We start from the raw sequence: 21,367 nt of genomic DNA on the forward strand, positions 1-21,367 counted from the left end.
CACCTGATGTGACCTGAGAAAATGATGACTTCATGCCAAAATGTCCTCATGCTTCCTTTGATGAAGATATTTAATGTTGTATGTAACTGAGCACTGATACAGTATCATGTCAGGGAATATGTTCTATCACTTTTGTTTCTCAAGTTGTCCTTATTTGTCCAGATTGTGATATAATATTTAACAGCAGCCATTAATGGTTATGCAAAATAATTTAGGTCCACTTCCCAAAACCTCTACGCTCGTCAGTGGTACTCGTCCAATGTAACTGCCATGAAAACAAATAAATTACTTGAGGAAAGTGGGCTGCCCAGTCTCCTTAAAACAGATAAGAACAAGTGAGTGTGGTCTGCTGTTTACTTATTGCATCTCCTCCAGTGCATATTGAGTGACAAAAGATGAGAAAGTCCAATTGGAAAAATGGATTACTCACATAATGCACTGCCATTCTATCTCTGCAGACTCACTCAGGCTGTCTATTTGTTCCTTCATAGATATACAATATGGCTTTTTGGAGATTGCTTCTTGGCATGAGTGCAGTGTTTTTGTGTGCTTGGTTTTAGCATGCTTCATATCATCAATTTGGGGTGTCTAAAGGATTAATGGTAGATTCTGACATAGGTTTGCAAGGCACATTAGGGAGTTTTCATGACGTTCCCTGAGTAAAATAGGCTTTATTTGATTGGACGAGGGGTTCAAGGGAGCATGGCAATGTCATCAAAATACCAACATAACGAGTCCCAACGTGCACATACTGTGGCCAAATGTGGCCTTGAGGCCAGAGTGATAAGTTGAAATCTCTGGTGTCTCTACTTAGTTTCACAGAGAGGCAGGTTAGAAGTAGGTGCAGCCCAGATAATGAGGGATCAATTCACATTTGTCAAAAAAGATAGAGCCAGGTGATTTTGTCTTTTCCTCCCACACACATTCTATAAAATCTGACGAGAGAGTAATTGTAAGAATATTTAATGCGATAAAGAAGTCTATGCTTAGTTAGTCCCTCACCAGAGACGAACGTATACACCTCGGTGCCTGTCTGCCATGTAGACTGCCTTCTGAGAACAATGAGCCAGTCACTGCATAAGTAGCTCCTTACATTAATTGCCCTGGTGGAATACCTTGGTCAATTGTCAATTCAAATTCTTCAATTAACATTGCTTCCCAGTCTGACCACATTAGAGGATAGCTTTTGGAGACATTTTGATAGGTTATATTTTTCCTGGAAAGATCAATAACAAATCCAAGAAAGAAGAAATTGAATCTAGTACACATGGTAATTTAACCAAAGTTTGTCATTTAGCTGCAGGGTACCTCTTACTCTCAACCCGATTTGAATTTTGTAATCTTCATCTGACAGCCATTTAGCCACTCTGTTGGAATAGGATTGTTCATATTCAGTGAACCGATTGGTCTGCGAAGTAGCAATCTTTTCTAAAGCCTAAGATTTCTTAGTATGTTTACAGAATGCTGAGTTAATGTTACAGTAGGTAAGCAAATAATCTGCAAAGACACTGGATGGATAGGAAGGTAGAAAATATGGTAGACATGAAGAGAAAAATATGAAAAATAAAAAGCAGAACAGTTCATACTATATAAGGAAAAACGTATATCTAATATCCACAAAGCCTTACAGGTTTAATGTTCTGTGTCCAGATTTGAAATAATGAGTGACGTGTAATCTAGTGCTTGTTGTTTTTGCCCTTTGTGAACAGCGCTGTACAATCACATTAAAGGTCAGACGAATAACAAAGAATTGTTTTCCTTGGTCTAGCCAGAGTCCACTGTTGGCTTTTGTCAAAGGGAAACACAGATTATTTCTGTCTACTTTAACAGTGATTGATGTGTAGCATCACATCAACCTTCCCCAGCATGACAGCAATAGAATCAATAAACTCATTTACAGGGATCTTCAATTGATAATAGGATAAAAGCCGCTAAGAGGTGTCAGCAAAACATATTTCTTGCCCTATTGCCTCATTTTGTGTACTTTTTGTACTATTAACTATCAGGAATTGGTTTTAAGTATTAGTCATCATATTTCATCCACTTTCAGGATATTGACTGGAAAGATTGGGCAGTTCAAAATGCTACTACATTTTCCATTTTGTAACTATTAATGTTAAATATTCATATATTTTCAATAATTAAATGTGTGCAATTTATGTGTTAATTGCATTAATTATGTTAAGAATCAATTTCTGCAAATTGTTCCGTCTTGTGAATTTATTTTGCAATTTTTATTCTCCAGCATCGAAGTTAATTATTTTGTCAGGGATCAAGGTTTCTTAATTTGCAACTCATTTCTGGCATTCATATTTTTACTCATGTTTATCACTTCATAAGAATCTGCAATACCACAGGTTGAGAGAGGATAACAAGTTAAGTTGGGTCATGCTTTAAGCCTATTTGCCTGAATAAGGCTAAGAGGAAATGTTAAATCTGGCTGACTTTGAGGTTCCAGGCTGTCAATCATCGTTAAGCAGCTCTAAACCTCAAGGGTAAATTGACAGTTTGCTTGTCTCTGCCTGCAGCTGGTGTTATAAGTTAGGATGCTTAAAAGTTTAGCTGTCCAATGGCCTTGTATGCCGTCAGAGACACTCATAAAAAGAGAGCGAGTGAGAGCAATGAATTTTATGGGCATGTGAGAATTGCTCGCACTGAATTGCGTTTGTTTGCTTGTCTGTTTGTTTACCTGGCCAAGTTGAAGCCATCTCTCTAAAATTCTGGCCCCACAACACTCAAGTTCGCTGGGTCCCACTTGGATTGTAGGCCTTAAAACGAGAACTCTGCCTGACAGCCTCTGACATTTGGTGATATACAATAACATTATTTTGGGAGTTTTAAAGCGCTCAAGTGATGCATGCTGACCACTCACCACAAACATAAGCAAAAAGGTCCCATAAATAAAGGCACTGCTCGTTTAATTGTTTTACCTGATAAATAAACACAGTATGTGTCTTTATTAGGGAGCAGCATAAACCATTTATGCTCATTACCAGGTGTCCCTGGTCAGACACAAGGTGTAGCGACAAGCGGGTATTAATAATAAAAAATGTGTTAACGTGTGATAAAATAATTGTTGGCATTAATTAATTAAATGCATTAACACGATAATAACGCTTTAACGTGCCCAGCCCTAGTCTTTATAGCCTCTCACTGGACAGCAGAACAAGTTGGCGGAGCTACCAGTCCTTGGAAGTGGCGCCCAATAGCAGACAATGTCTGAACAATTTGTCTGATATACTGATTTTTCTAAAAAATACAATTTCTCACTCCATGGCATGGTCTTAAAACATCAATACAAAAGTACAGCTTGCTTAAATTCACTAATGTGACCCGAAGATAAGGTAATGGATAGAATAGTATAAGAATCCCTGCTGTACAGGAGATGGAGTATTCGCTGAATGTATCCAATATGTATTGCATGTTTGATGCCATTGATTTTGAAAGATAAGAGACATTTCTCCAAAAATGTTTGTTTGTCTATGTCATTACCTAGTTTAGAGTTTTTATTTAGAGATTTATTTTGGTTTTTATACAACCCATTAAATCTGTAATTCATAAATGGTTTAAAATGTTATAAATGTGACATAAGAAGTGCTAAAAAACGCATTGTTTAATTTGAGTTACATTTATAGATGCTCGTAATTTGAAGTCAAGTATCCATTTTCTTTCCTCATCTGTAGGTCTACAGTTTCCGTCATTATTAGAAGACCGACAACAGTCTCTCCAACGTGTGAAGATATTTTGTGACCGGAGGAATAAATGAATAAAACTAAATAGAAGTAAAGTTTATGTAAATAATTAACCACTTAAAACCATTCCCGAAACAACAAATTCTGAAAAAGAGAGAGGCATTTGTCAGTGGGAGACTTGATTTTAGGTCAATGTTTTTTGAGGAAGGAGGATTACCTGATGGTCTGTCAAAACAAATCAGCGTCATCCCACATCAGCTCCCTGTCACACTCTCTTTAGCTACGTCAACATACAATACTTAGCAGTCATCACCACACTCAGAGCACCTCTCCTTTTGACTCTGTGTCTCTCACTGACACAGTGTCTGCCGCTCTCTCTCCCTCTGACTCCAGATGACAACTCTCAGGGACAACAAAGCACATAACTCAGTGATTGATTAGAGTTTCTTTCAGGCAATTATAACTAATGCCCAGCAGGATCACATAAACCTGGCGGATGCTTCCATTCACACACAGAAAATAGAAGAGATGGATAACCATAACCTCAAAGTTGGGGGTCAAACCTATTTCATTGTTTCAGTTGTGAGTGACTTCTATATCAAAGAGCCATGAAGTGTCGGATGGTTGCTTTTAAAACAAAACACTGTTGAAACATTTATGTATATTTATGTATAAAGTGATATTGGGCTACACAAATAAACATCACTTTACTAGTTAATTTACTGGAACCTTCCCTTGTTGATAAAAAAAAAACTGAGGCCTAGCAATCTGGATTGCAAAACTAACTTTCTGGCCTACATTCAGTTTGGCAGCCCTGTTTTCTAACAGAAAATAGGCCATGATTTAACAGTTCAACTATAGCACTCAAAACATTTTTCTTGAGAGATTGTCGTACAGATTATTTTTCTCCAATCAATACATGAGTCAGAAATATTTAAGGAAACCAACCTTGCATCCTCAATTATACATTCTCATCTCTTCAAAACTTCACTCTACCTCACAGCTCAACTCACCAGATAGTTGATGGTTCAGATCCCTCTACTTCCAGATAGTCAGACTTCTCCTCCATCTGAAATTCAGTGAAAACCAGGGAGATGGTGTCCCCCGGGTCTGCCAGGATGGTCCACTTACACTCCCCGCTGCTGCCCAGGCCTCCAGCACCTCCACCAGCGCCAGGGGAGTCACCGCTGGGGAAATCGAAGCTGGAGATGAGCCCGCTGGTGCCCCTAAGGGTGCCACCGCATGTGTCCTCCGCTGTCAGTCACCAAAAAGAAAGGCAGGGTAGGGGGATGAGGGGAGGACAGACACATGGTTTCTGGGTTATTTCAGAGCTAGTGCTCAAAGTTCAACATGGGAAAAAAAGTGGCCTCAGGCATAAAATATCTGTCCACTCAAATAAATGCAAACCAGAGAAAGACCACTGTGGAAGCTGATGCTAGAGCTGCGCAGGCCATTTAAACACATCATTACCAGCCATTGTCATTATTGTTTTTACAATTATTGTTTTGAAATATGTGTGTGTGTGTGTGTGTGTGTGTGTGTGTGTGTGTGTGTGTGTGTGTGTGTGTGTGTGTGTGTGTATCTGTATGTGTGTGCGCCCCATCAGGTCCGGCACCTAAAGCTGGAACTACCACAGAGGCGATCTGAGATCTTCACAGATTTTTTCAACACAATAGCATCACAACCATGCAAGATGCAGTCGCGTACCGAGTACTGATGACGAGAACCCATAGGTCAAAACATCAACATGTTGACAGGCGTCGCGGCTGGTGTGATCTCATCACAAGATGGTCTATAGTTTTGTTTTACATACATTCACAGGTTGTCAAGTCCATTATCAACAGCTAATTCCAGCGCAACTGTGGGAATACTAACAATATATAATTTAGTCTTACTTATATATAAGTAAGACTAAAAAGGTTGCTTGAGCATTCAGTGACAACAGGCAGAACTTTTTACCAATAAATATTGTACTACTTCTGATACTGTTTCCTCCAGCGCAGTTTTTACAAGGCAGGAAAGGTCATCACTATGTATTTAGTGTTTTTCTTTCTTTCCTCCCATCTTGTTTGCTCCCTCCATTTAGGAGTCAGTAATTCATCATTGTGTCCACCGAGCCCCCTCATGTTTCAGGAAACAAACAAATGGTGATGAACAGGGCTTATAATGCTGTGAAATTGTATATTTTCTTAATGTGGGGAGCATGGCACGTCAGTTGAATGTTAATGCACTCTACCATAACAGTGGCTTGCTCTCTTTCACTCCACGTCCCTTTTCGCCCCTCTCACCCACCCTTTCTCATCTCTCCATCCATTCCTCTCCTTTGAGCCCTCTCAGATCTTTCTACTATTACTCACCACCCTCCCCTCTATCTCTGTATCCGTTTTTTCTCCCTAAAGAATTCTAATGATGGCAGGGCTTTCACAGTTTTCAGATCATTTAAGACTAATATGTGACACTCAGCTGTGCCAGCTGAAACCTTTGATGGCTCAGCGCTCCACTCAGGGCTGTCAGAGCTGCCAGCCTTAGAACATTCCTGTATGCTGCATTACACGATTGGTCAAGGAACAAGGAAGCGGGTGTATGAAATACAAAAGAAGATAAAGAAAAAAAGAGGAGAAGACGGTAGAGTACGGAGTGCTAGTTGGCTTGGTCCATGTCCTATGACACATTAACTGAAGCACAGCAATTGATCAAAGTCTTTCTAGGAAGGGCAGGGATAGCATTGATGTTGTGAGACATCAGTGATGTCCACACATATGATTCATATCAAGGACAGACTCATTTGTAGACTACACCAAGGGCAGGATTTCATTTATTGAATGCATGCAGACCTTTAACAACAAAAGCATGTGGAGTAATGATTTGTTTCTAGTTTAAATCATCTTATTCACTACCATATAACACAAATCCTGAGTGACAAACTGTATGTCCCTTCAATGCATTTAAGATGACATTCCAAAGAGTGCCCAGCAGATTTGTAGAGCAATTGGCTATAGGCTGAAATTAAAATGATCTTTAAGTGCTGCGAGTCGGACCAAAGAAGCCATATCACTTTTTTACCTTGTTGACAGACAGAAGGGCAGCATGAAGGATCCTCATGGCCATCAAGGCAAAGAACGCAAGAAAGAAGCGTTACATAATGAGAGGGAGTCAAGTGATGTAGAGGAGAGAGAAAAAATAATAGGGAGAAAGAAAAGAGACAAGTGAAGCGAATCAAGAGCAAAAGAAAAAAGACAAAGGAATACAGAAAAGACCGATGTCAGGAATGTCAATGGAGTTGCAATTTGCAGATCAAATGGCTACAATAATCCATTATGTTGAGTGTCCTAATGAATTCAATATTAAATGGCATCAAATAAGTATAAAAATTTTGGTGAGAGTTGAAACTTGATCCAATGATTATGAGTATGTGCACCTGTCAAAACACAATTCAATCACAAATCAATTCTACCTTTTATAGCATCCTAAAGTAAAATAAATAAATAAATAAAATCATGTCAGCTCTTCATAAGACAACTGTTCAAAAGTCAAGTAATTATTTTCTTATGTTGATTCTTCAGAAACTATGGCCATGACCAGGGTGCGATTTGCAGGGGGGATGCGGGGAATTCCCCCCTTTCTGGTTTATATATCCCTGCCTCTGCTGAATAATACTTATGGACTGGATACAGCAACACCCTGTGTTTTGTTTACAATGTCAGCAAAAGAGAGAACAGAATATTTCCCCTGTGATTTTGGTCCTAACAATAGAAATATTTTTAATAAATCTTCTTTTAAAGGTGCTAACATAAAAACCTGAATGAGTTGGAATTTGGCAGCCTAAGGCAGCAACCTTAATGGTGCATCTCTTTCGCCATCACACAACAAAAAAGAGTGACGTATTATAAATTTAAATATGTTAACAGTGTGGGGAGATGTTCACATTTCAGAAATTGAAATACTATGTAAAAAGTTCCAGAAGTGTGTGACAAAAGGGACAATTACATTTTAACACATTCAGTTGATCAGTTACACCTAGGTCAGCTAAAACTAATAGAGTCTAAGTAAAGATCAGACAGATACAACAGCCCCTCAGTAAGTCCACACAGAAAGGCCAGAGAAACCATGGTTTGAACCCACAACTTTCTTGCTGTGAGGCAACAGCACTATCCACTGCACCACCACACCATCTGTGGGCAATATTGCGATTTGCAATTCGATTATAATGGAACAAATGGTCCTATGAATCTACTTGCTTGATTATCAAGGAAAATGCACAAAATACTGACATTTTGAAACATATATTTCTCAACTTAAACAAGGTTAAACAATATTTATAACAATAACTACCAAAACAGATGTAAAACGGAACAAGGGGAGTGTGTTGCTCTACAAAGGAGGGAGCAAATATTGGCACACTGGCATCCTGGCTCTGACTAAGTCTCTCTGTCTCTGTCACAGAGCAACCAGAGCACTGGCATTTCTCTCGTTGCTCCGGTGAGGAGTCCGACTACGTTTTGAACGATTAGCAGCGGGGCTGGGAGGGGGGACAGTAGAATGTTGTCTTAAAAGTTAGGGGTACACTGCTCATGAATAATTTTTCTGACTGCACATAGGCCTTTCTGTTTTAAGAGGCACATGGGAGAGCCCAGTGTGGGTATGGACAATGAGCAGACTGCAGCGCACGAAGAGAAGAAAGTGTCACACACACACACACACTTTGTTTTATTAAATCACACCCGTTTTGTGGTACAGAGTGGCTATAGCTGGTAGCGCCAAACTTCGACTGACTGTTGTTGCGGAAGACGAAAAGCCAATGGGAAATTCTATAACTTGGTTATTGACCACATCGCTACCATGAAAGACAGGAGAATGCCCTTCCTTTTCAAATAGGGTGAGTGAAATGACACCTCCTCTCTCTGAACTTAACTGAACTGAAGCTATGTGTGCGATTTTTGATGTGGTTATATTGTTTGTTTTGCTTTGCTTGCCTGGATTTAGCTGCTGAATGAATAGTCAGTTGAAGTAACCTTATTGTTTTTACTGGGGTTGTGTACGTATATGAGCACCACAGACAGCACCTGCCACAGGGCACTGGGCCAGGTTAAGCTACCTGAATAATTGACTATACTCTGTTGGTCGGGTACTCGGTTGTTAGTCTTCAGTGATGTTGTGTTATGAACATTTGGCCAAGCATTAGTATGCAGAAGTATGTAGGCCTATTTGATACATGCACCACTGCTACTACGCAAATGTTTTCAGTCGTCTTCTGATTGAGCTTGTGAATGCTTCTTTTATTCCTAACCTGCACCATAAGCAGCAGGCTATGTATGCTATTTGGGGTGAGAGAGAGAGACTGAGTGAGTGAGAGCGAGAGAGGGTACGTCCCGGTAAATGCAACTTTCAGCGTGTGTATTGATAGACAGTGCGCATCTTTAAAGTTTGATAAAATTTTGTGTAAAATTATACCCTGCATTGTAATAGTACAATGCATTAGATAATTGCCCTCCAAAAAAGGACGTCCCCTCTCACTTGGCTTCCCCAAAAAATTACCCCACGCCACTGCTGTACATAGGAATGTTTCTTCTGCTAAGTGAACGTCCAGCAGACCAGATAACGGTGGACTTGTTACTGATTTCAACAGTCAACAATACATAGAGTTTCTGGGGCTTCATCTGAAATCCTTCACCATTTACTAGATAGTTTAATATGTAGTGTAATGTCTGTTTGTTGTAGCAGTGTACCTGCCATATGGAACAGTAAATGAGTGAACAATTTTGGATACAGGTTATATGCAATAGAAAAACATAGCCAATGTGACCGCAAGTAACCACATACATCAGCAAAACAAAACCTCTCATTAACACAAATTAAGTCTAACAGGGCAGATTCAAAACAGCAGCTATGATTTCTGTATGACTAATCCAACTTTATCAATAAATTGGTGGGCTGAAAATTATTAGCAGCCATGAAAAAAAGCATGAACGTCTGATGAGGTAATTTAATGACATTTTACAACTAAATTCATTGTAGTATTCAAACTCATGTTAACCATTAAAACTAGATGGACTAATCTTACTTGAAATACAGGGGTTGAGCTTTAGAGACTTATGAATATGTAGTAAGCATTTTTATAAACTCACTATGACACGGATATTGATTTGTATTACAGTGCCACATAAAAACAGTAATTGTAAAAGCCAAAAATATTGACTACATGTATTTATGATGTATAATGTCGCATACTACATCAACATGAGTATCCCATTTTAAGGATGAGCTTGAACTTCAATGATCCCTTTGTGGACACTGGGTAATTTCACTCAAACACACTGATGCACTCTACCTTTGTAATAGGTCCGGTCGCAAAGGCAAGCAGTAAATGGATTATAGTCTAAAGCAACAGATTTTTCAACAGCTGGCAAGAAATAATAGTAGAATAGCCATTAAAACCATACAGATGTATTATAGAAGCTCAATTTGCAATAATCAGGAGAAAAATACAGTCAAAAAAAACTATTCAACTATAAACGCTTCTTCAAACTCTCCTTCAGTGCTCTGGATGCATTGGAAGCTGTAACTGAATTGCATGTACTTAGAGAATAAGATGTCCACTTTTTCATATTGTTAAATATTAAAGAAATATAACTAGCGCAATTATCAAGAATCTGCAGGGCATTTGCTAGGGCCATCATGTGATGAAACTAATATATAAATCAATCAAATATTAACACAAAACAGCATGACTCAGTACTGTAGATGAGAGTAAATTAAGTTAGACCTTTAGGTGCATGCAGACAGTGAGCCGAAACTGCAGGCTGTCATCCTGTTTATGTTCTAGGTTTTAACTGGAAGGCACAGAGGACAAAACGCTGCCACCATGGCAAATAATACCCCTGACATTATCATAGGAAAAAAAAGAGGCAATGAAAAGGCTCTCCCACAAACTGTAAACAAAAATGAAAGCCCTTTGTTATTCCTCAGATCTTTGTACACCAGAATAGGACGGAACAAATAAAAAATAGCTCCTCTGAAGTGGTTTTCATGATAACAGACATGCTCTCTGATCATTGCTGAACATCATTTAACTCAGGTGGTGGCAGCTGAAAGCCATGTGCAAAAGTGACGAGTACAAAAGGTATTGTGTATAGACTAAAAAATAGCAGGCACGACAGTGGTAACAGCCCACTGTCCAAGCAAATTTCAAAAGACATTTTGGTAAACCTAAAAAAGCTCCAAGCCATTCTCTGGGTTGAGTGCTATGGATTAATCACCAATATCTCAGCACAGGGCTTACTCAAAGACATGAGATAGATTTCCACAACCACATTTAATGATAATAACCTCATTTATAACTCATTAATGTGTCTACAGTTGTAGCCAATTAAATTGCAAGGAAAATTGGGTAGTTGCTTGGGAGCCATTCATTATTGTAGAGAAGTACTAAGACAGGTTTCTTAGCGGTTTCTTTAAGAAGCATCCATGCATGATACTGTAAATCATGAACCGGCGAACTGCTGTCTGAGGCTCAAAAGATGCTTCACAGCATAAGAATTTTAAATGGTTTCAACTGGATAATGCCTTACAGGTTCCATATATTCACAAGCAGTGTTTCGTAGAGAGGCATGGCAGCATTTGAGGTACAGTTTGCCAGTGAGGTTTAGCGACATAAAAGAGGCAGTGAATGCTGGGCAATGTGTTCCTTAGCAAATCATTAGAGCATGCTCTGGATTTGAAGACGAGGAAGGATCAGTCTTTTTTAAAAATGGTGGCAGTGTAAAAAAAAAAAAAGAAAAAGATGGTGGTGAGGATTAGAACTGCTTTAGCTGAGCTCATTTACATCCCCAGCATCAGCAATCTAATGCTACTTGAGGAGGGATTAAGCCTCTCTCTCCTTGACTTTGATCAGATATACAACACTTGTCTTTCTACTTAGAAATATTCACCCCCAAGGATAGAAGGGAAGGAACTCATGTATAATTTTCTATCCTACCTCAGGTTTTTCCTTTGTAATAATCCCTGTGTTAATGCAAAGGCAGTGACTATGGCTACAGTAAGTCCCTCATTTGCTCAGTTGCAAGTCATGTTAAACATCAATAGGGATGAGGAATAGATCTGTAATGGGTACAGGGACGCAATTCCCATTACATCATGCATATGGCTGGGGTCATTTAATTACATTTAATTACTATAATTTAAATTAATTATGAGAAAAGAAGAGTGCGATTCAAAGAGCAATATGGCAATTGCAATGCTACATAAGAGTAAGGATCCATTTTATTTGATAAAATATGTATTGATCCTCACATCATATTAACATTCTTCTGGAATCAATGAATATTGAATATGGAGGTTAATGTTGGTAACCCAATTCTTAACCCAAATGCTATTAAATTGATTGCCTGTTATTTAATGTAAGGATTGCTGGCAGTAGCTTGCTGAGATATTTTTACACCATTTCCAGTTGTAGAGGACAACTTGGCACTCACATATGCAGAAAAATCTCGCCATGAGGAAGAGGGCAAGTCACATTTTCATATTTGAATTCTCAATTTGTGTAGCAGAGAGTTGAAAAGGCATTAAAGAGAGAACTATGTGTGTTTAGTCCAGTCACATTAGCAGATATGGGCACGTTTTAAAGGAGCAATGTTTTTATGTGGCCTAATTCTCTTATTCTGTTGGACAGGGGCTGGCAGCAAGTGTATCAATAGACCATATTCTCATGTTACCATGCTGTCCCTGTCTGCTTTCTCGCTGCCTGGTTTAATGAATGTCCAGAGACAATTTAGATAGAAGGAATTGAAATGGGCTCCTGGGAGGGGCAGCAGCAACTCACAATTTGAATAGCCATTAATTCTCCATCTCACTGCCTTTCTGCTTGGAGTTGATTCTGTCTGTTTTTTTATGTCAGTCTTTTAGTCTCTTTGACTCTACACTTGCCATCCCTACACTTATATCAACCCTGTCTGTTTTTCAGACAAGCTTTCAAGCTCTATTGTTGCCTTTCAAAAGAGACACATGGCATTACAATAGCTTCACAGTATATGGTTACTACATAATTATTATGAGAGTCCTGTAACCCAAGCCACTCCAAGCCATCTAAGCCATACATTTAGCTTTTCTGAATGATAGAGATGAATAAACAAAGGTTGTTTCATAGAGAGACAAACTAAGGAAAAAAAATACTAAATGACATCAGGTTATACACACTCACTTCCATGTTGTGCGTCCAGAGTAAACACTTCAGTGACCACTTTTAGTGGCGTCTATCTATATCTGATAATTCCACAGTTTAGTAATGATGTTTAATATTGGTTAGATCTTGGGTCTGCAGCTTAATTATCCCGCTTTAAACAGCATTTGTTGTGGTATGGTCTATCTCCCTGCACTTTTCTCTTTTTCCACCTCTATCACTCAGTCTGTCTGTCAGCCGTACACACACACACACACACACGTTTCATCGACACAGTGGACTCTGGAAGTCGGATGAGGCTGGAGAAGAGAACTGGGAGAAAGATAAAAGAGAAAGAGATAGTAAAAGGAGGTGACTGGTTGAAAGACTGAGGTGCTGGGAGACAGTGGGGGGTGGCCGGAGGATTGGGGAGAGATTTTGTGTTGCTGTGTGTTTAGTGTGAAACAATTGGTGATGAGCAGAAAGGGCAGGATCTCTGAGGAAATAAGATCAAAGGACCATCTGCCCACATACAGGAGCCGGGCCGGATTTAGGCGAGAGAGAGTGGCTCAAGCAGTGCCCAGGCCTGAAAAAGAGTGATGTTTCTGGCCTGTGGCAATAGAGGCTAACACCATCCTTAAATGGAAAGGAACCCTCCATCTGCAGCTTTTTGTTTCCTCCAAGCTTGTCATTTCTCAAACATATGCTGAACCATCTTCTTTTTGCTGTGCCTTGCACTGTAGAATGAGTTGGCGTGAGCAAATTTGCTTTGCTGGCTTTGGGATTGCTTAGGATTGTATATTAAGATGCAGATACAGTTATTCCCCGCTTTTAATCTCAATAAAGAAAACTATGAGATCAATCTGCTTAAAAATAAGACAATTGAAAATGCATGTTTGATTAAGTAAATCATGGTAGGTCAGTTCTTATGATAGGGCTTTTTCAATATACAGCAACAATAACAAAAAAAACAACTATTCTGTTAGATCGGAAGGAAGTGCTCTGTGTGCAGGGATGGCTTTCAATCCTTTGCTTCAGAGCTTTGCCTAATGTTAGTTTCTTTATCCTTGCAGTTAGTAAACTGTATGAAGTTGTGGCTGTCTCTAAAAATAGCTGTGAAGGATTTTCCAGCTCAAAATGAGAATACAGTTGCACTTCCTGTTGGTGGTGTGGGGTAAAGAGAGGCTGTTGCAGCAAAAGCAACAAAGGTGTTGCCTATCTGGAATAGCTAAACCCAAAATGGAATAACTACCTAAATTAACCTTTTTTGTGTTAAACAAATGCAGCAAAAAAAAAAAGGTTTATTGAAATATCCAAATGGACATTTAGACAAGTTCGTAACATTGATTAAACTTATGCTATGCTAAACTGCTCCCAGGGATTGCAACTCAAACACTTTCAGGGTCTATGTCATAATAGCCTCAATAAATGAGTGCTCACAGTATCTAGACTTAATCCATAATGCCAAATGACCACACGCAGTCCTCTGTACAGACACTTATAAAATGACATACAATAATTATATTTCTTTGAGTCCCTTCGTACTGTGCATACATCACAAATTGCAACAGATCACACTTTTACCAGCACAACACCTTTCTACATATGTAGTGGAAAATTTGTGTCAGGTCTCAGCACAACAAGGGATAAACAGCATGGTATGTCAAGCAATAGTTATTCATCAACCAGCTGTCAGAAGGAAACCATTGTTATACCTAAATTACCTATATACAGCATTTTTAAGGGTTCAAATCATGGACAACACAGTATTTTTGAAAACGCTAGGAAGTACTGAAATGAAGCAAAACCAAGACGAACCTTGACAAATGTCAGATAATGAAAATCTGTTACACCTCAAGCAATGCAGACTGCTGAAACTTTGATATATCTAAATACTGTAAACTGATAGCGGAAGTTGCTGTACGCTTATGTTCATGTTATTTTTCAGTTTTTATTTTTTGGACTATTAAAGTCTGAACTGCCAAATGCATGCTAAGTGAAACAAACACTTCTTCATATTAATGTGGAAATGCTTGCTGGCTGAAGAGCTTTCTCACACGGGGTGTTAAGATTTGGTTATTAGCTGAGATGCCAGGATTTGCAACCTAAAGCATTTTAAATGGCTAGACCTGTAATATGCTCCATCTCATATCTTGTACTGAGAGTTTTCACCAGTGGATAATTGTAATATACACAAATGATTTATAATAATTATTTGTCTTGCACATTGTGTGTAAAAATGTTAAACTCTCTTATTTTTGGGTCACTTGTCCTCAGGTAGAAAAAAACATTTACGTTGCAATTTTCTTTGTAACGTAAATGACAACATATAAGTGTTTGCCATAACCATGTAACAGCAGTCTCAGCATATTCAATTTGCCAGGCAAGAGAAAATGCACACAGTCCGACTTAATAATGTGGCATTGTTTTTATTTTTCAAATCCTGCAGACTGTGGCCTCAGAAAGGTCTTTTTTCACTTCTGTACTTGCTTCAACTTGCTGCTAGTCCATCTAATGGTCAGTAGTTCTGTAGTTGGTGGGTAACCACACAAACTAAAAGTGAGGTTGTTTTAATTTTTTTACTGTTCAATATTTTCAGATAAAAACTAGAAAGGCACTCAAAGGCAAAGGCATTTCCAGCCAACAGTCCAGTCTTCTATGGAGCGCAACCACAACATATGTTTGGATAGGTTTCCAAATCTATTAAAATTACAGTATGTCAAAATATGGTTGCGCCTAGCTAAAGCCTCATCTCAGTTGTACATTTATTATGTACGTTGGGGAGTTCGTAAAATTCTGTATTAATATGGAAAAATCACATCTCCTACTGCTTATTTCTTACTTACTACTTCTACAGTGGTGTTTGAGGTGGCTGTATTGTTATTTTGTATGTTCAGTCGTGGTACACCAGTCACTTTAATTAAGACACACATGTGCAACAAATTTAGTTAATTTTTCCATAGACACAATGTTACAATTGACCTATCTTGAAAAAATTACAGAAAGAAAAATAATGTGTGAACATGTAGCCTGCTGTTGCTACTCATGCAGTCTGAGAGGAGAGGTTACTGTGACCTCAGTAAAGCAGCAGGAGCAAACTGCTCACCAAATGTAAAAAGGCATCAAATAAGAAAAATCACTACACATTCTAAAAAGGTGTCAGTAAATCCCAAAATCAGTACATCCCAAATGCAGATGCAAAAATATTGCTAGTCGATCATCTATTTATGTACTTAAGCTCCTTGCTCTACAAGAATAAATCTCTAATTAACCTTATGAGCTACAGAAGCTCTAATCAACTTCTTCAACATGATTAAAATAATTTCATCCCATCAGATTGCAAATGAATGTATAGATCTAGTAAAGACTTTTGCCAAAGTTTTCTACATCCGTTGCACAGAGCAGTCACCCAATCACACAGCCATCGAGCCATCCATCCAAAAGCTATTAACTTTATGCATGGAAATGAAAAGACAAGAGGTCAAAACAAACCAATCACATACTCATTTTAAATGTCGTATGGGAACCCAAAAATATGCAGATAACATCATGTATTCTCCAGGATACCCTACAATCACATTGTATAGCTGGGGAAAAGAAGCTGTCATCACATTCAGTTAGAATGATTAGTAAGTAATTTCCAGTGCTAAAACATCCTCACCTCTGCAGATTGGGACAGGGAAGTCCCACACTGACACACCGGCAGCATTGGTCACACAGGTGAGAAGTGAATGTCCGTCCAGGACATAGCCAGTGACGCACCGGTAGCGGATTTTATCACCTACGTTGAACTGAGTTCCATTCAGTATTCCTTTGGGTGGAATCCCTGGGTTTCCACATGAGCTGCTTCTCAGCTCTGAAAATAAAGACAGAAGACAGGATTGTTAAGTATAACAATGTGTTGCTGTATAAAATATTTAGAGTAGTACCAGTTTTAATTAATTTTGTTTCTACTGATGATTCATAGTTTTGGTTACCTAAAAGATTTCCATTTAATATTTGACATTGTTAGTGACCTTGACTTTAGTGCTTGACTCTATGAGCTAGCAAATGTCTGCACAAGTCTGAATTTTATGCCATTGCTACTCATATGCTTAGTTATGTCTGAAGAGCTGAATGAATAGGGAAAGAACATAAAATTAATTTCCAAGGGAGTGCTGAAGTACCGCAATGGTGTCTTTCCCATCTCTTTACATTTAGAGCTCACTAAATAACATAAATCCATAGCTGGAGCGGCAGTGAGGGGCAGAGAAAAACAAGTACATTAGCACAATGCACAAGGAAAGAAAAAACAAGGTAGTTAAACAAAAGATGTCAGGAAGACATGAAATAAGAAGTTACAGCTGCAGAGTATAATCATTTTAATGTACACTCCTCAATGGCTGCTTTGCTTAATCGTAGGGGCAGAACTCTTATTTTATTTGTCATATATTCAAGGGTGAAAAAATCCACTTCACAAAAAACAACAGCACTGAATGTGCACTAAACTACTACTATCTGATACCCAGTGCAGAGCCTAGTGATAGGCCAAAGCATCGTTTAACAAGAATAGTGGTCTCACCCAACTTTTGGCACATTTTACTGTGTATTGATAACCGTCACTTTCTGTTATACACATTTTCTTTAAATCTGTAAAATATTAACAATATAGTGGAATCTAAAATAAGCATGTATATTAACAGAATGAAAGGATTTTTTTTCCAAACTTAATGTCTGGCCATTCATTAGCTTCTATTTTCTACTTCCTTACTACTGTACCTGTTGTGTATCTATCATTTACTGCTTATCATGATACAAACTTAGATGTTAGAAGTAAAGAACTGCATGCGACAGAACAACCATAACAATGAAAAATAATATTACTTGGACAAAGTTGCATTAATATCATTTTAAATCCCTAGGCAGACACATTTTGGAAGAGAGCATATTGAAGTTATATTTCTTGCACAAGAAAGCAATTCCCAAGAAATTACAAGCTCTATCTTTATGCGCTGACAGAGCCAAAGTGCTTATGATCAATGTACTCCTTGGCAAACTATTGAAAGAGAATTTTGATAAAGATCTACTGTAAGTTGTGATAAACAAGCCTGGAGGGCTGTTCAAGCTTGTATTCTTTTGGTTGAACACAATCTTCCAGTACATTTCTCGCCCTCCATTAGACCACCATAACTCAATCTCTGTCAAAATCCCCCAGGACACGTCCAGCCAGCACAAAATGTATCAACAAGGTCTTTATTTCAAGCCACAGTACAGGACAATAACACATCAGCTTATTTCACCTCAGCAGTTACATGTTAGTTTTTAAATTGACTAAGTGTTGACTATTCAGCTTGAAGGCATGATTTGATCTGACCTGAGTTCATGTCACTGAACCTGTGCGAGTCAGGCTGCAGACTAATGATTTTGGGTCCTTTTGGCTGTAGGAACCTGCAGTCAAACTGAACAAGGAGGTCTTGTCTGTAACAGCAATTATTTATATAACAAAAAAAGTATTTCTAAAGATGTTAAATTGGAATTTGAAACATTATATGGTGTTCCATCTTTGTATATAATATTGTTTTAATGATGCTCTATACTTCTCTCTCTTGATTACAGTATAGATAAATGTCTAACTGTTAATGGGTTGGGTATATGGGTTCTGCATTGACATCTACCAGAATCAAACTTTAGGCCGCAATTTAAAACAAACAATAACATACAAAGTGGTATAACAAAGTAGTATGGCTTTTCATTAGCTACTCTAATGAATATAGTATCCATTATATAATAAAGTGCACTTTCATTCTCATAGAAACCTATGCTTTCTCATCCATTCATAGGTAAATATTTAACATAAGCCAAATCTGTCAAAAAAAAAGCTAATTTCAGTGAAAAGCATCCACTCTCACGAGTAATATAAATCAGCACAGACTTGGATTGGATCAGCTTTATGATAAAGAACAATGCATAACTGAATTTGTGGATAATGATCAATACAACCCAACTAATCTGATCGGATCCAGAGTTGTCCTCTTGATAGAAATATAAAACTTCCGTCGGTCGTACAGCTTGTGACTGATCATGCAGTCACATTCAATTATTATTTTTGATATGTGCCATCTGTTTGTGGCTAATTATTCCAACTGGCAGCCCAAGAAAGAAAAAGCCATTTCTACACGTCCACAAACCGTGTGTTAGATTGAACTATAGACAGATGGAAAGAGATGAGCATGAGTACATTTGAGATCCTGATCCTGTAGTCGATTTCATTGATAGACGCAAGTGCGATTTCTAATGTTAATTACCAGGAATCATTTGTGAAATCCAATTACTAATCCACTTTAGACTGCAGAAGCTCACATTTACATCCCTCATATGTATGATCTCTAATGAATACAATATAAATCCTCAGCATCAACTGCCGGCTGTTTGTTTATGAGCTAAATTAAATACCAACAGACTGCGAGAATACAGCAGGTGGATATCAGAGCAATACTACAGTGACCATATTAGCTTGACATTCCAAAGCTTCACTGAGGGTATGTAAGATTTCTAACTACAAAAAACAAAACATAATGAATTCATTTTTTCTGCCCACCCCAGCTGCAGGGATACAGTGTTGTAAAAATTATGAAATTGAAGATGAAAATTAACAATACACAGTATCTTCCAAAATCCTACACGCACAGTTACTTTGTAAATTGATCACCTTTTCACTGAGAACTAACCATGAAAGGCTCTCATTCGCATTCTCATATTTTAATACCAGCTACATTTAGACATTTAATCTGTCTGAAATTGATGGGTTTATTATCTATTTATGTATGATTCATTCATGTTATTTTTAAGCACCTCCTTCCACAAGTAACTCACAAAGTGAAAAATATACAAATGGATAGTAATGACTCGCAGCCTATTTTATTGAGCCTTTTGTGAGACAGGTGCAAACTGAGGGATGATGGGAGCTTGAAGCATAAATAGTGCAGCATTCATGATACTTGACCGGTGTAGGGGTCAGAGAGTGAGAGGCAGAGATTCCATGTAGGATTGACATCTGACCAGTGCAGTCAGGGGTGAGGAGGAGCAACCCATTCCCCGTACTAACATTCATATGCAACTATTCTGCATTAGCAAATATGGAAACAATTGTTTATACAAAGTTATATAAAGTTTAAACACGGAATATTATTTTACATGACATGTCATAGGTTGACTGACTAGGTTAATCTCTCATAAATAATCCATGGTGTTGTTAACAAGTTCTAAGGTTATAATAGATTTAAATCGTAGAAGGTAAAGAAACTAAAATTTTAATAAGCATACACTGTGTTGACCAATCTCTTTATAGTGTTTATAAAAAAAAAAAATCCAATTTCCAAAAACCTGACGTTTTATGTTGTAGCCCTGCTTCACAATTATCAAATGCAGCTGTGCACTGCATGCTGCAATGAATGTAAACACAGCACAGCCTGATCATGTCTCCATGGATGTTACAGAGAGCCTCTGAAATTTCAATTTATTTGTTTGAAATATCAAATTTGTGGTTCAACAAAGTGTGGCTAAGCACATCAAAAGCATTCTAAATATCTTATACACATGCCAGAACAACCCTTTCCAGTTTGAAAAAAAAAATGTAAACAAGGCAGAAAATCAACTGCAGGGACTGGTACTGTGTGCAATGCTTTGCATCACACCAATACCATTTAACTTGACATTGACCATTCAAGATTGGTGACGGTCACTGGGGAATACCAAAGGCACACTGGGCTTCAGATATTCATCAATCAGAAGGCATGGGCTGGTTAACAGGGAAAACTTCAAGGTTTCAAAACCACTAAAATATTCCGTTATACCATTGCTACGGTATCAGATTTTGTTTTCTCTGTCAAAGACGGCAAGTGCATGAATCCCGCAGGTTGTGTATAGAGTAGAGAGTAACACAGCTACCGAGGCAGATAACATGGCTAATTAACTAGCTAACATCAACCAGTTTCATCCCTACTTCACAGAGCGGGGAAGAGCAGAGGACTATATTTCTGCGATTTAGTACAATAATTAAATTTAGCTCGTATCACGTCTATACTTCCACCATCGTGCAGGCTACATCTGTTAAAAATCACAACATTAAAAAAAAGAAGAAAAAAACCCCCTGCTTGCTCTCGTCTCTTTTCCACTGTTTGTTCTGCAGAGAGAGATGGCACAACAGATGGGCGTGTGTGAGACACAGACTCTCTCTCCTTGTGTGTATATATGCATCAACACTGAAATAACACTCAGCCGGCATATGACCGACCTTCAACGTTGAAATATGGTTGAAATAATGTCAGTTGTTGTTTCAACAGTGAAACAACGTTGATATAACGTTTAATGCTAAATGGTTGAAAAATGTTAACAAAAACACTTCTAAATCAACGTTGAAATTTTTACAAGATCTGTACGTTGAAACAACGTAATGTTTTCAACAACATACAACATAAATATCTGCCTTATAAAGTATTATTATGATCATTATTAGCATTTAATGATATTCTGATAATACCGC

The 21,367-nt window shown here is 38.1% G+C and overlaps 1 protein-coding gene across 1 annotated transcript in view; it reads right to left on the reverse strand.

The window, feature by feature from the left end:
• Positions 1–21,367, reverse strand: part of LOC123968671 (CUB and sushi domain-containing protein 3-like) — a 279,670-nt gene that overhangs the window by 187,430 nt on the left and 70,873 nt on the right. The window contains exons 4-5 of the mRNA XM_046045555.1: positions 16,508–16,702; positions 4,706–4,946 (exon numbers count right to left, since the gene is read on the reverse strand). Coding sequence (XP_045901511.1) covers positions 4,706–4,946; positions 16,508–16,702 — 436 coding nt within the window. The remainder of the gene's footprint in view (positions 1–4,705; positions 4,947–16,507; positions 16,703–21,367) is intronic.

Source organism: Micropterus dolomieu, linkage group LG03 (genome assembly GCF_021292245.1).
Source record: "Micropterus dolomieu isolate WLL.071019.BEF.003 ecotype Adirondacks linkage group LG03, ASM2129224v1, whole genome shotgun sequence".
In the NCBI taxonomy this organism is placed as follows: Eukaryota; Metazoa; Chordata; class Actinopteri; order Centrarchiformes; family Centrarchidae; genus Micropterus; species Micropterus dolomieu.